We start from the raw sequence: 11,573 nt of genomic DNA, 5'->3' as shown, positions 1-11,573 counted from the left end.
ACAGCAAGAAGCAAATTACTGTACTGAAAGAACTAAAGAGGATGGAACATTGTAGTCACCAAAACTTAAGATCTAAGGTCGTCAAGGTTGAAACGGCTCAAATGGGCGTCGCTGATTGGCCGAGGTCACGGCTCAGCCTGGCTTTCGAGCACTCAGATTGGCCGAAATTGGCGCCACCGCGTGCACATCGTCATCACGTGACCGTGAGTCAGAATGGTAACGTCGAAACACGAGGTGAAACGTTAACCGAAAACCGTTAACAGATGTCACTTAACAGAGGCATGACTGTATTGCACTTTTGTGCAAGACGGCCCTTCTGTCAATCCACAGCTGGATGATGGCATCCCCACGCCGTCACAGATCGTGGGGGTTGTTGGACCACACAGAGGTCGGTGAAGGCAGGGGTGCTTAGACACGACCACGAGAATGTTGAATCAGATTTAAGTTTACTTGTACCAAACCAAATTATGCAGCATTTATTGCAACACACACACGGTTTCATCGTCAGCGTTTATAAGCAAATGACAGCACAGCTAAAAATTACCCAAAACCTCACAGTACATAAGAGCAACTTCAAACCCCAGCATCAATGGCAAAGAGTTTACAGTATCTATCAATGTCCAGTGATGCACTGCACTTTTGCCCAACGCCACAGCAATGTCAAAAGACCAAAAGTCGGTGCCATGTACAGCAGTCACACCTCGCCATCACGTCCTTCCGCCGGATTCCTCACAACAGCTGTTATAACCAGGGGCCCGGGAACCCAGCAACTTCAATTATTTAAATAAGCTCAGATGTTGCGCAACTCGCTGACAATCCCAACTTAAGAGTGCTTAGAAGCACTCTTAAGTTGGGATCAAAGTTACAGGTGGACAGGACCACTCACTATTAAGTCGATTGTCAGCGAATACTTTACCAAGCCGAAGATTTTGCTCAGTCAAAAGTCAACTTATAACCAATGTGACATAGTTAATGACAATGTCAACATTACTCATGATTCTCTCGTAATAACTTGAAGGGCACGTGTTTGTGACGTCCCAGCGGCCATGGTGCGCCAGATTGTTGGCTGGAGCAGTGGGGCAGACAGAACATCGTCCCTGAGCAAGCAGCCGTGCTCACGCGACCCGGGCGTTGCCATCTCGGCAGGTCTTTGTAACTTAAAAATTGCAAACGTCATTTAGGATCTTACGACAATCGCAGCCTTAGGACTTTTGCAAAATGTTTACACGAGTCCCCCAAGCCACATTGCTCCGTGGGTGGGACTGCTCTCTTCACACAACTCCCCAACACGCAACCATGGGTCGGGACACCTACAAATGAATCCCATGACTCTCACGAAGACGCAAAATTGGAAACTCCCGTGGCAAATTATCCACGCGGAGCCCCTCGCCCCTATTCCCTTTATTTGACCTCGCGAGCAGCTCCAGGACAACCTTGCGTCAAAACCAACAAATGAACAAGGGAATCCCCGTCTCTGATGGTGAAACGAAATCCAGCAACCCACACACGCTCAGAACCGGCACACCTCGACACCCAAGTTTCCAGATGACGCGTTTCCAAATGGCGTCACCCAGCATGCACCGGGGTGGGTGGGGGGGGTTTCATTCGGTGGCGGCGGCGGCATCGGGCGGGGGCATCAGCATGACCACGTCCAACTCCCGCTCCTTCTCGCGGACGTGCCTCTGCTGGTGACCCAGCAGGTGGTGCTTGAGGCGGAAGGTCATGCCGCACTCGACGCACACGAAGGGCTTCTCGCCCGTGTGAATGCGCCGGTGGCGGATGAGGTCGACCGACTGCAGGAACACCTTGCCGCACTCCTCGCACGTGAACAGCACCTCGCCGGCGTGCGTGCGCTCGTGCTTGCGGAAGTACTGCAGGTGCCGGAACTTCTGGCCGCACACGCGGCACTGGTAGGGCTTTTCCACGGCGATGCGGCACGGCAGCTGCAGCTGCGCTGAGCTCGGGTGCAGGCGGGCGACGCAGTGGGCCCGCGCGCCGACGGGCTCTGGGTGCAAGCCGTCCACGCGGCACTGCCGGGCGGCGCTCGCCGCGCTCACCCCCGCCGTGCCGGCAAAGGCCAGGGGCGTTGCCCCGTGATCTATGAGACCCCTCCCATTTCTGAAATAGTTTATCAGAGTTACATTGTCCTGATTGACTCCTGGGAAGGCACACTTATCCCTTTTACAATCTTCCCTCCTGTGTCCTGCGAACAACAAAGAAAAAAAATAAACAAACGTTTTTCCTTCCGCTTTTGACATTTTTATTCCGCGCCGTTCACCGAGCACAGGGGCTGCTGAGCTGCGAGGGAGGGGGGTGGAGGGGGGGCCCGCGTAGCAACGCTAGAGCCGCTGCCGCTTGTGCAGGCTCTTGTGCCGTGCCATGTTGAACGACCGGGAAAACCTCTTCCCGCAGAGGTCGCACACGTAAGGCTTCGAGTCCGTGTGAGTCTTCTTGTGCTGCAGCAGGTTGCTGGACTGCGCGAACCTGCGACCGCACTCCTCGCACATGAAGGGCTTCTCGCCCGTGTGTGTCCTCTGGTGCTTGTGCAGGCAGTGCTGGTAGTGAAACCACGCGTCGCACTCCATGCACTGGTAGCCACGCGCCACCGCGCTCTGCCCCTCGGCGTCCGGGAGGATCTCAAACGGCTCGCCGCCGCCGCCGCCGCCACCGCCGCCTCCCGTCTCTCCCAAGCGGCGGTGGCGCTCGGACCTCGTGGTCCCCGGCCAGCGCCAGCTACCGCCGCCCAATTGGCCGCTTGCGCCCGGCTGCGGGTCGCTACGGGCCTTCCCGGGGAGCTGCGCGTGGCGGGTGGCGGCGAGATCTGTAACGCTAGCCTGGTCCTCGCAGCGGTCGTGCGCGTCAGTCCACGTCTGCTCTGTGGGTTTATAACCTCCAGACAGCCTGCCACTCCAGACACCTGTTTAAATTTAAACACGTAGAGCTTTAGCACGGGACCCTGCCCGGCGAGGCAGGCTGCAGAGAACACGAGCAGAACACCGCAACGGCGCAAAGCCATCAAAACGCCGTGAGCATAAGAGCTAGAAAATTCAAGTTAGAAAATTTCAATGCTTTTTGTCATATTAGCAGTCTGCTGTGACCATTGTACAGTTCCGTTGGTGATCCAGAAATCCCGAGTGGTAATGGACTAGCAGCTGGAGCTGTACAATCTGGTGTTGATTTAAAATCTTCAACCCAGAAAACCTCCCTGACTCAACTCTTTCATTTTGGAATGTTTGGATAATTTCTTTCTGGAGCATTTCCTGCACATGTGGAGGAAACGAGAGTTCCATCCAAGAAGAGAACGATCAAAGTTACAGCCCAGGCATCAATGCTGTCGAGGAGAGTGCTACGTGTGCAAGCAGGCGTGTACCGGAGTGATCATGCATGATCATTGCATGCGTACATGCATGGTTACGTACTGGAGATTGCGTGTGAGAGTGACCATGCAGGTGCGCGTAAGCGAGCGTGTGCCCAAGTGTGCATACGTGCACACTCGGCCGTAAGCATGAGCGCGAGCGTGTGCGCGAGCGTATCCGTTTCAGGCGCCTCTCACCTGCTATGCGTTGGTCCGCGGCTGCTCCGCCTCCCGCACGTGGCTGGAAGCCCCTGGAGTCCGGGGACAGCTGCAGCTGCTCGCCCAGGCGGTCGGGCGCCACCCCCGCCGCCCCCATGTGGCAGTGGCCCCTGGCTCCCAGCGCGTACACACTCCCGGCCGACCTGGTCCCTGCCCCCCCGACTCTGCCTCCTTGTCCCGCCGCCGCCGCCGCTCCCGCGAGCGTCACGCTGCCCCGTCGAACCCAGCCGCTGTCCCTCCCCAGGCCGGTCGGTGCCGGGCTGGCGCGGTGGAACGGCTGCTCACGTGGCTCCCCGGTCTGGTGCGGCATCTCCAAATCGGCGCTCATGCCGATGAAATTCCTGCTGTCCGACGAACCGATTTCGACTGCTCACGCAAATGGGGGGGGCCAGGATAAACGTTACGCATACGCAGCGATGGTAGTGGAAGCAACACAGGAGGGTAGACGCTTAATCACGGCTCTCACAAACGCTGTGTTGTTGGTGATTTAGAATTCCTGCTCGACACATCGTCACACAGACTTCACTAAAAATGTACCACCAAGCATTATAATTGAGGAGTTTGAGGTTATCAAACGGAATGTTGCATCCCCACTATCTTAAATCGTTAAAAGTACACGTACGGTATCATTCCAGGCGTTTCAATTGTATGTTGTCCAACCTCCATTGAACAGTGCTTTCTCAATGGCCTTCCACCTTGTTAAACTACACCGCGTTTTCGTCAGCCGTGCGCGCGAACGGAGGTGCAGCAGCAGCGCTAAGCAGGGCGTGAGATGCCACGGCTCTCACTCACCGCTGTGCACGACGACCCCCGCCTCCACACTCAGGTTCCAGTCGTCGGGCTCGGCTCCATCTCCTCGCTCCCCGTCATCGAACACGTTTTCTCGCTGGTCCAGGCACCCGACCCTGTCGTCTGAGAAGACGCAACGCAGGCCAAAAGCTGCGAGGCGAGTTTTTCGACTGGCGACACGGACGGCTAAAGTGAGGCCTGCGTGGCCAGCGGAGCTTACCGCTCTCAATGCCAGTTGGGGCCACGCATCGGAGTTTTCCCGTTCAACTGCAGCGGTGCCATTTTCTACCTATCGTGCATCTGGATTTGCCCCTTGTGGATTTGCGGGGTTTTGGGATAAACTTGCAATATATATATGTCACAAACCTCTCAGGAACTCATCCTTCTCCAGCTTCACTTCCGCCAGCAGCTCTTTCGTGCTCACGCAACTGGCAGCGTAAACTGCGATTGGCAGCGGCTCCTGCCGGGGCTCATCCGCTCCCGCCAGTGGCACTTTCGTCGAAGCTAAAGACGACACAAAAATAGATGTAGCCAGAGGATCGTTATTTTATTACAAGCGGAGATCACTATCGCGCACGGACATCATTGCGACTCTCGCCTGTTACATGAGCTTGGTGGCTTTGGAGTGGGGGGCTGCAGTTATGAGACCACTCGACTTTTTGCAAAATCTTTCGGTGGAATACATAGCTGAACCTTTGTTGTGTGATTGTTGTTGCAATAAAAATTGGATATAATTAAAGCATCCAAAAGGAATCACATCTCAGCAGAAGAAATGTTTTTGGGGTGAGAGGGTAGGAGGCTACATGGCAAAGGATGATGATGATGGCATAATAGTCAGTCCAATTAAAGAAATATAGAGAATGGAGTCCCCATCACAGGTGCAGGAGGCATGATTATCATTAATTATTCACACATCGCTGTTTTTCTCTTATCTATTGATGCTTAAGGTCGTGTTGCTTATTTTGCTGTGCTGACACATGTTCCACCATACTTTCCAACCCAGATCTCACTTGCACAAGAGGCTCTCAACTGCTATACAGTTGATAATTGGTTCTTTACCCTTCTATCTGGCAACAAAACTGGTGTCAGTTTTGTTGCCAGATAGAAGGGTAAAGAACCAATTATCATATTTTTACTGGCAAATGAGGTTCCCATAGTGCTATACAGTTCACATGTATGTACGAACGTATGTATCCCAATAAAGGAAGAGCAGCGAGGATTCAGCATTCAATGCTGTAGGCGACCTGTAGCGAAACGTATTGGTTTAAAACCACTTTGATTTGACCCAAAGTGACGAGAGAGGTGTGTGACCAAGAGCCAGACACCTTCGGAGTTGTGCTCCAACTTGATGGCAGCTCCCCTCCACGCCATGCAGCCCGAACTGTCGTCCCCGCCGGGATGCGGGACAATGTCCATGGCGGAGCCATCGCCTGCGGGGAGAACAAAGAACAAAGATCCCCCGTGTAGCCTTAACAGACTGTAGGGTCAAGTGCTGTTAGCGAGTAGCACCTGTGAAAGACGGCACGGCACACGAGAGGGGAGGTGGCCAGCACCACGCCCGGCCACCTTTTGTCTCCTCAGTGGCGATGATTTTACACACCGCACCAGGTTCTAATTTGAGGCCGAGTCAACCTAGGGCAGGCCCAGAATCGATTCAGATAATCGTCACTGGCGATGGCCATGAGCGGAAATCGAACTTGGGTCGCCGGTTTAGTAGCACAGCGCGCTAACCGTTGCACCGCCGCTCTCCACCAACATCCTCGCACTTGTCTAGCCCTCCTCTTCCAGCCGACAATGGATGAGCAACACAAGTCGAGGATCGATTCCGAAAACAATTATCGAGAGATCTATGACCGAGTGACATCCCTTATGCACGACAAGACATGAACAAATGCAACAGAAAATGCCGCCCCGGAATCCCGACAGGATTGCACGTCACCTGGTTCCACTAGTGGCTCTTCCTCCTCGTCAGCCACGTCCTGAACTTCCTCCGTCACGCACGAGTCCACCACCACCGCTTCGTAATCGTCGGCCACGTCGACAACTGTAGGGCACCAGAGAGGGCAAGTTCTCCATCATCATCATCATCGTCGTCGTCTGGGGTCAATTCACTTCTGGATGAAGGCATCCCCCAAACTGCTGCCACATTCCACCATTCTTCTATGCAAAATCAAAAGGTCCAGCAAATAGTAAATCAATAAATCCAAATCGAATCGGCTACTGTTGCCACGAATTTTAGACTGCTGGAGTTGCAAAGTTCATATCTATCCACATTTGATGGGAGTACTGGAAAAAAACGTCATAATCCACTCTCATAGCCCAGGCAGTATACTTTTATTCAGAGGCAGATTAAGTGGATAAACAAAAAAGTGTATTTATTAAGTTCCTTGTGTGGCAAAATATGGAAACATTATTATATAAACTAGGGGTCATTGTGAATAATTTCAATGATGATAACTAACATAGGTCATCTTAAATATAATATTTGATCAAGATTTTCCATGACACACTTCAATTATAATTGAGTTTGAGGTTCACGAATGCCTCCAGCCAAGTCTACACAGGAGAAATGGTGCAGCACCAAGGCGAGTGTCACTCGATCCACGACTGTGACGATACGTACAGCACTGAACCGACTGCTACCGGCGTCACGTCACGAGACCAAGATTCCATGAAGAACTCTCGCTTTCGACACTCCTCACGATGCACGTTTTCTCTTTTATCCGCTCACAGTCTCTACAGCGCCAACAAAGAAGAGTGTAAAGCGGCGTCCACCTGTGCCCGGGTACGGGACGTGCTCTCCCTCGCCATCGTCCAGCGGCACCACGGGGTAGAGGGCGGGCTCCAGGCAGCTGAACCTCTCGGCCGAGTGCAGCAGCTCCTGGCTCAGGCTGTTGAGCATGAGGACGATGGCGTCCAGGAGGCCGCTCAGGAACGGCTGGAACGCCGCCGCGTTGCCGGCGGCCTGGAGGCCGCCGCCGGCCCCGTCATGGCCCTTGGGGGACGAGGCCTCGGTGAGGCGGCGCAGCACGGCGTAGAAGGCGAAGGGCAGCCGCTCCCTGGCGGCGGCGAACATCTCGGCCCTGACGTGGGGCTGCTCGGCGCACGCCAGGAAGGCCTCGTAGTCGCCGATGCCCAGCTCCCGGTCCACGGCCTCGGCCACGCTGAGGCTCACGCCGTGAGCGGCCAGCCACGCCGGGAAGTCCTGGCGCGGGTTGATGTGGGACACCACTGCGGCCGCCGCCACCGCCGCCATTGCTGGAAATTCGGTTCACACTGCAGGCCTGCGTGTCCATGAAATACACGGTCAACACATGAATGGTCTACGCCATAATCACGTAATAACACCGTTCTCTTGTCGATTTGCCGTGGCGATTCCAACCTGATGATGAAACAGTTTGCAAAACCTGATGTGATGATCATGCCAATGTCCAAAGAAAAAGATTAATTATAAAATAATTTTGTCATTTTCTTTTCTGAGAAGACGTTGAAGCACTAATTATAAATGCTCCATGAGACTGCGCTGGGTGCGGATGCCAAAAAACCCACAATGAATGGAACCGACAGCAGCGAGCATGGTGAATGCACATTCGTACTCTGCACAGAGAACCACTGTGTCAGAGCGCAAAAAATGTAACGTCAGCATTTGTCCTTTAGACCTTTCAGAACTCTTTACTACAAACACTCTTTGTTTTACGTACAACAGACGGGGCACTTGCCGTATGATAGCGTGCATGCGATGTGATGACTTCTGTTTCAGAGTAACGCAGGCAACACTGCATCAAATCACAGCGGCTGTGTGGGGTCCCTCTTCTCGCAGTTTTCCGTCCAGAAAATACTTGACCAGAACATTCCTCGAGCTGATGCCACAGAAACCATCATATAAATGGCTACGCGCCAGTGAAACTGAATAATGCACTTTGAAACAAGCCGGCGACATAATAAAGTGTGTGTGTGTGTTTAGCGTCCCATGATAAAGATTACTCCAAAGTTCATGGAATTGCCCAAAAAACTTTGTGAGGTCAGACAGCCTAGCACTGTTATGGCTGGGTTCCCACTCAACCAAACTACCACAGAGCAACAGAGGCTACACCAATGTTTACCAAAACACGTGCTCATGATCCACCAGTCACCTTTCAAGATTTTACAATCTTCTCCATTCAATACAAAAAAAGACTTAACGCTGCACGTGTCTGATGAATGGTAAAGACGTCTCGCGTGACGTATCAGCGCCAATTCAATTTAGATTACCTTAATTTGAATAAATTATCTCACTGCGACGAGGGACGTATATTAATTCGTTCCTGAACAGGCGATGAGCATCAAACTCCTGACATTGAGGGCTTGGGAGTGGTTTGACCGCCATGCGGGTTCCACCGAGGTTCTAGTGAAACAGCGGAGATGTGTTCCAGTGGTTCCTACATTGTGCTTTGATCTCGGTGACCTCACCTGCACCGTCTCACTCGTATTGTGCGGTCTTCACTCTGTTTAGTCCGCACTGTAGGTCTCCTTTGTGCTGCTGAACCTTGCTTATAATTAGAGACTCGTTATTTGTCTTAGTTGCAGTGTCTCTTGTGATGTCTGTCATCTGCACTCGAATTTGTAGTTTCGGGTCTGCCTCGCTTCGTATTACGCTATCAGTTATTTGTCTAATTTGTTTCATTTTGTTTGTTCAATGCGTCTCGTTTGCTCTGTTTAGATCGTACTGTTTTGTCCTATCTCTTGTTTGCTTTGTCTCATCACGACTGTTTATTCTCCATTGTTTGTTCTGTTTCGTTCATTGCGACGATGAGCCGAAAAGGAATAAATACTTATCGCATTGCGTGCGCGTTAGTCGCCATGCATATTCAAGTCGCGACATTTTGATGCACGTATCGCGAAACTGGGGATCCACCACACCGATGAACTTACACGCTTAATGGAACACAATAAAAACCGAACTTGAGAAATGCATTGCTGTACTGGGACAAAGTAGACAGCACAAACGGAGCAGATAGGCCAGGAAGAGACGTTGTATGAAGACAGTGCATACCGCAGACATAGCGGACGAGACGGACAGCCGGAACAAGACAGCGAGGCACAAAGTACGCAGGCAGGACAGCGAAGACATTGACGTGGAGACGATAACAACGTACCGGGCGAAACAGACGGAACACACCGAATGTCAAGTGCACCTCCGACGAACACGGTTGGCAACGTAAGGTGCGAAAGAAGTTCAACATACATACGAAATAGAACAGACGATGAAGACAGAACAGGCGAGATTGACTGAATATACGCAATGGGACACTTTTGTCAAAATAAAATAGCACGGTAAGCGAGTAGATATAGCGTCTATGCACAGAACACAAACGAGGCGATACAATGTACACGGACTGCACAGAGGACACACCAGACAGCACACACAGTCTAAGTACAAGCGACGCCGAGACAAAGCGGCCACACGAGACGAGCTGAACGAACAAAGTCGTAAATGGGCCGCAACAAAACCACGACGCCACGGCGTGGAGGGCCCCAGAGCAGAGGTCGCAACCGGGTACCCGATACCCGCACCCTACCTGATACCCGGCTACCCGTACCCAGCCGGGTACGGGTACCCGTTTGCGACCCTGGTGCGGCCGGGTACGGGTAGGCCGTGAGTCACTGGTGAGTCACCGTTTGTCACTCATTTCCCAACGTCTTGTCTCTTCTCACAATTCAAGTTCCTAGAATCAACCCACCCGCGCCTGCAACATGGCTTCATCCCAGAGGTCGCAATCAGGTACCCGATACCCGTACCCTACCCGTACCCAGGCAGGGTACGGGTAGGGTACGGCCGGGTACGGGTACCCGTTTGCGACCCTGGTGCGGCCGGGTACGGGTAAGGAATCAAAACCCGTTTGCGACCTCTGCCCAAGAGGCACCGCAGCCACTCGCGGCTTCGATCCGTGCCGCCGATCACACGCCAGCAACTCGAGTGGGAACCCGTCCACGGTTCGGTGGCACCATTGGAACCTCCTTTGCCAGTAGGAAGACATGATAATTGTTTTTTTTACCCTTTTATCTGGCAACAAAACTGACACCTTTTTTCATTATCAGAGTTGTGTTTTTTGTTTGCATTCCGACCGCAGGTATTGTGGTCAATGCAAACATGACTGCTTGTAAAAAATGTGTCAGTTTTGTTGCCAGATAGAAGGGTAAAAAAACAATTATCGGTTCGGTGGCAATTTGCGAGCAGCGCGAGTTCAGTGGCATTCGCTTTTCAAGTCGGCGAGCGCCCCGGCCTCTCCATCTCCGGGCTCAGTTTCCCTGCCAGGGGCCCGCGCTCAGCCCCGGCAGTGCCATCAGACAAGGGCCGGGGGTGCGTGGATGAGGGGTAGGCCGAGAGCCGGCCCGTTGGCTACAATGAAACCATCGAGCACTGCTGAAAAGCCAATGTCTGAAGTGAAGAAGTAGTGTTTTAAAAACAAACTATTCACTTAAATGGCGTTGTGTGTTGGTCGGGAGTTACCTGGCAAACAGCAGCAGCTGCTGTTACATCCCAGCGCAGACGTTGAGCGCGGCCGCCATTACCTAGTGACGAGCTTTGCCGAGTCAACACGGGCGCCGATTGGCCGGCGTATCTCGGCGCCGATTGGCCAAGATCTCTCGGCGCCGATTGGCCGGCGTCTCTCGTCGCCGATTGGCCAAGATCTCTCGGCGCCGATTGGCCGGCGTCTCTCGTCGCCGATTGGCCAAGATCTCTCAGCGCCGATTGGCCGGCGTCTCTCGTCGCCGATTGGCCAAGATCTCTCGGCGCCGATTGGTCGGCGTCTCTCGGCACCGATTGGCCGACGTCTCTCGGCGCCGATTGGCCAAGATCTCTCGGCGCCGATTGGCCGGCATCTCTCGGCGCCGATTGGTCGGGATCTCTCAGCACTGATTGGCTCACATTTGAGCTTGCGTCCCGCAGGCGCTACAAAGGTAAAGGCGCAGCGCCCCTGCAGCCACGTGGGCCCCGCACTAGTGGCGCAAGGGGCTCCCTCTCGACTAGCACGGTTGGCTACGTACGGTGCAAAAGAAGTTCAACATTGTACATACATCGAGGGAGCGCTAGAGAGCTCCTGAATGGGGTTGCTATTGGTTACTCTTCTACGTTGCCCAGAAATTTTGGAAGGGAAGCACCCACAAAGATAAAGATCCCCCCGGATAGCCTGAACAGGCTGTTGGGGCAAGTGCTGTTAGCGAGCAG

General features: G+C 53.2%; 1 protein-coding gene across 2 annotated transcripts; it reads right to left on the bottom strand.

Moving 5' to 3' along the window:
• Window positions 1–429: 429 nt before the first annotated feature.
• LOC144944476 (uncharacterized) lies at window positions 430–10,948 on the bottom strand. Of its 2 annotated transcripts, none has more exons than XM_078872649.1 (8): window positions 10,854–10,948; window positions 7,139–7,647; window positions 6,303–6,407; window positions 5,689–5,793; window positions 4,730–4,867; window positions 4,367–4,486; window positions 3,554–3,940; window positions 430–2,203 (listed from the first exon to the last, which is right to left on the bottom strand). In XM_078872649.1, the coding sequence occupies exons 2-8, from the start codon at window positions 7,617–7,619 to the stop codon at window positions 1,602–1,604; spliced, it is 1,938 nt and encodes a 645-aa protein (XP_078728775.1). In that variant the 5' UTR covers window positions 7,620–7,647; window positions 10,854–10,948; the 3' UTR covers window positions 430–1,601. The 2 variants fall into 2 exon arrangements, with proteins under 2 accessions (XP_078728775.1, XP_078728776.1); XM_078872650.1 differs by lacking the exon at window positions 430–2,203 and adding an exon at window positions 2,243–2,917.
• Window positions 10,949–11,573: the final 625 nt, after the last annotated feature.

The sequence above is a fragment of the Lampetra fluviatilis genome, chromosome 35 (genome assembly GCF_964198595.1).
Source record: "Lampetra fluviatilis chromosome 35, kcLamFluv1.1, whole genome shotgun sequence".
Taxonomy (NCBI): Eukaryota; Metazoa; Chordata; class Hyperoartia; order Petromyzontiformes; family Petromyzontidae; genus Lampetra; species Lampetra fluviatilis.
This window is presented reverse-complemented; position numbering and strand designations above follow the sequence as displayed.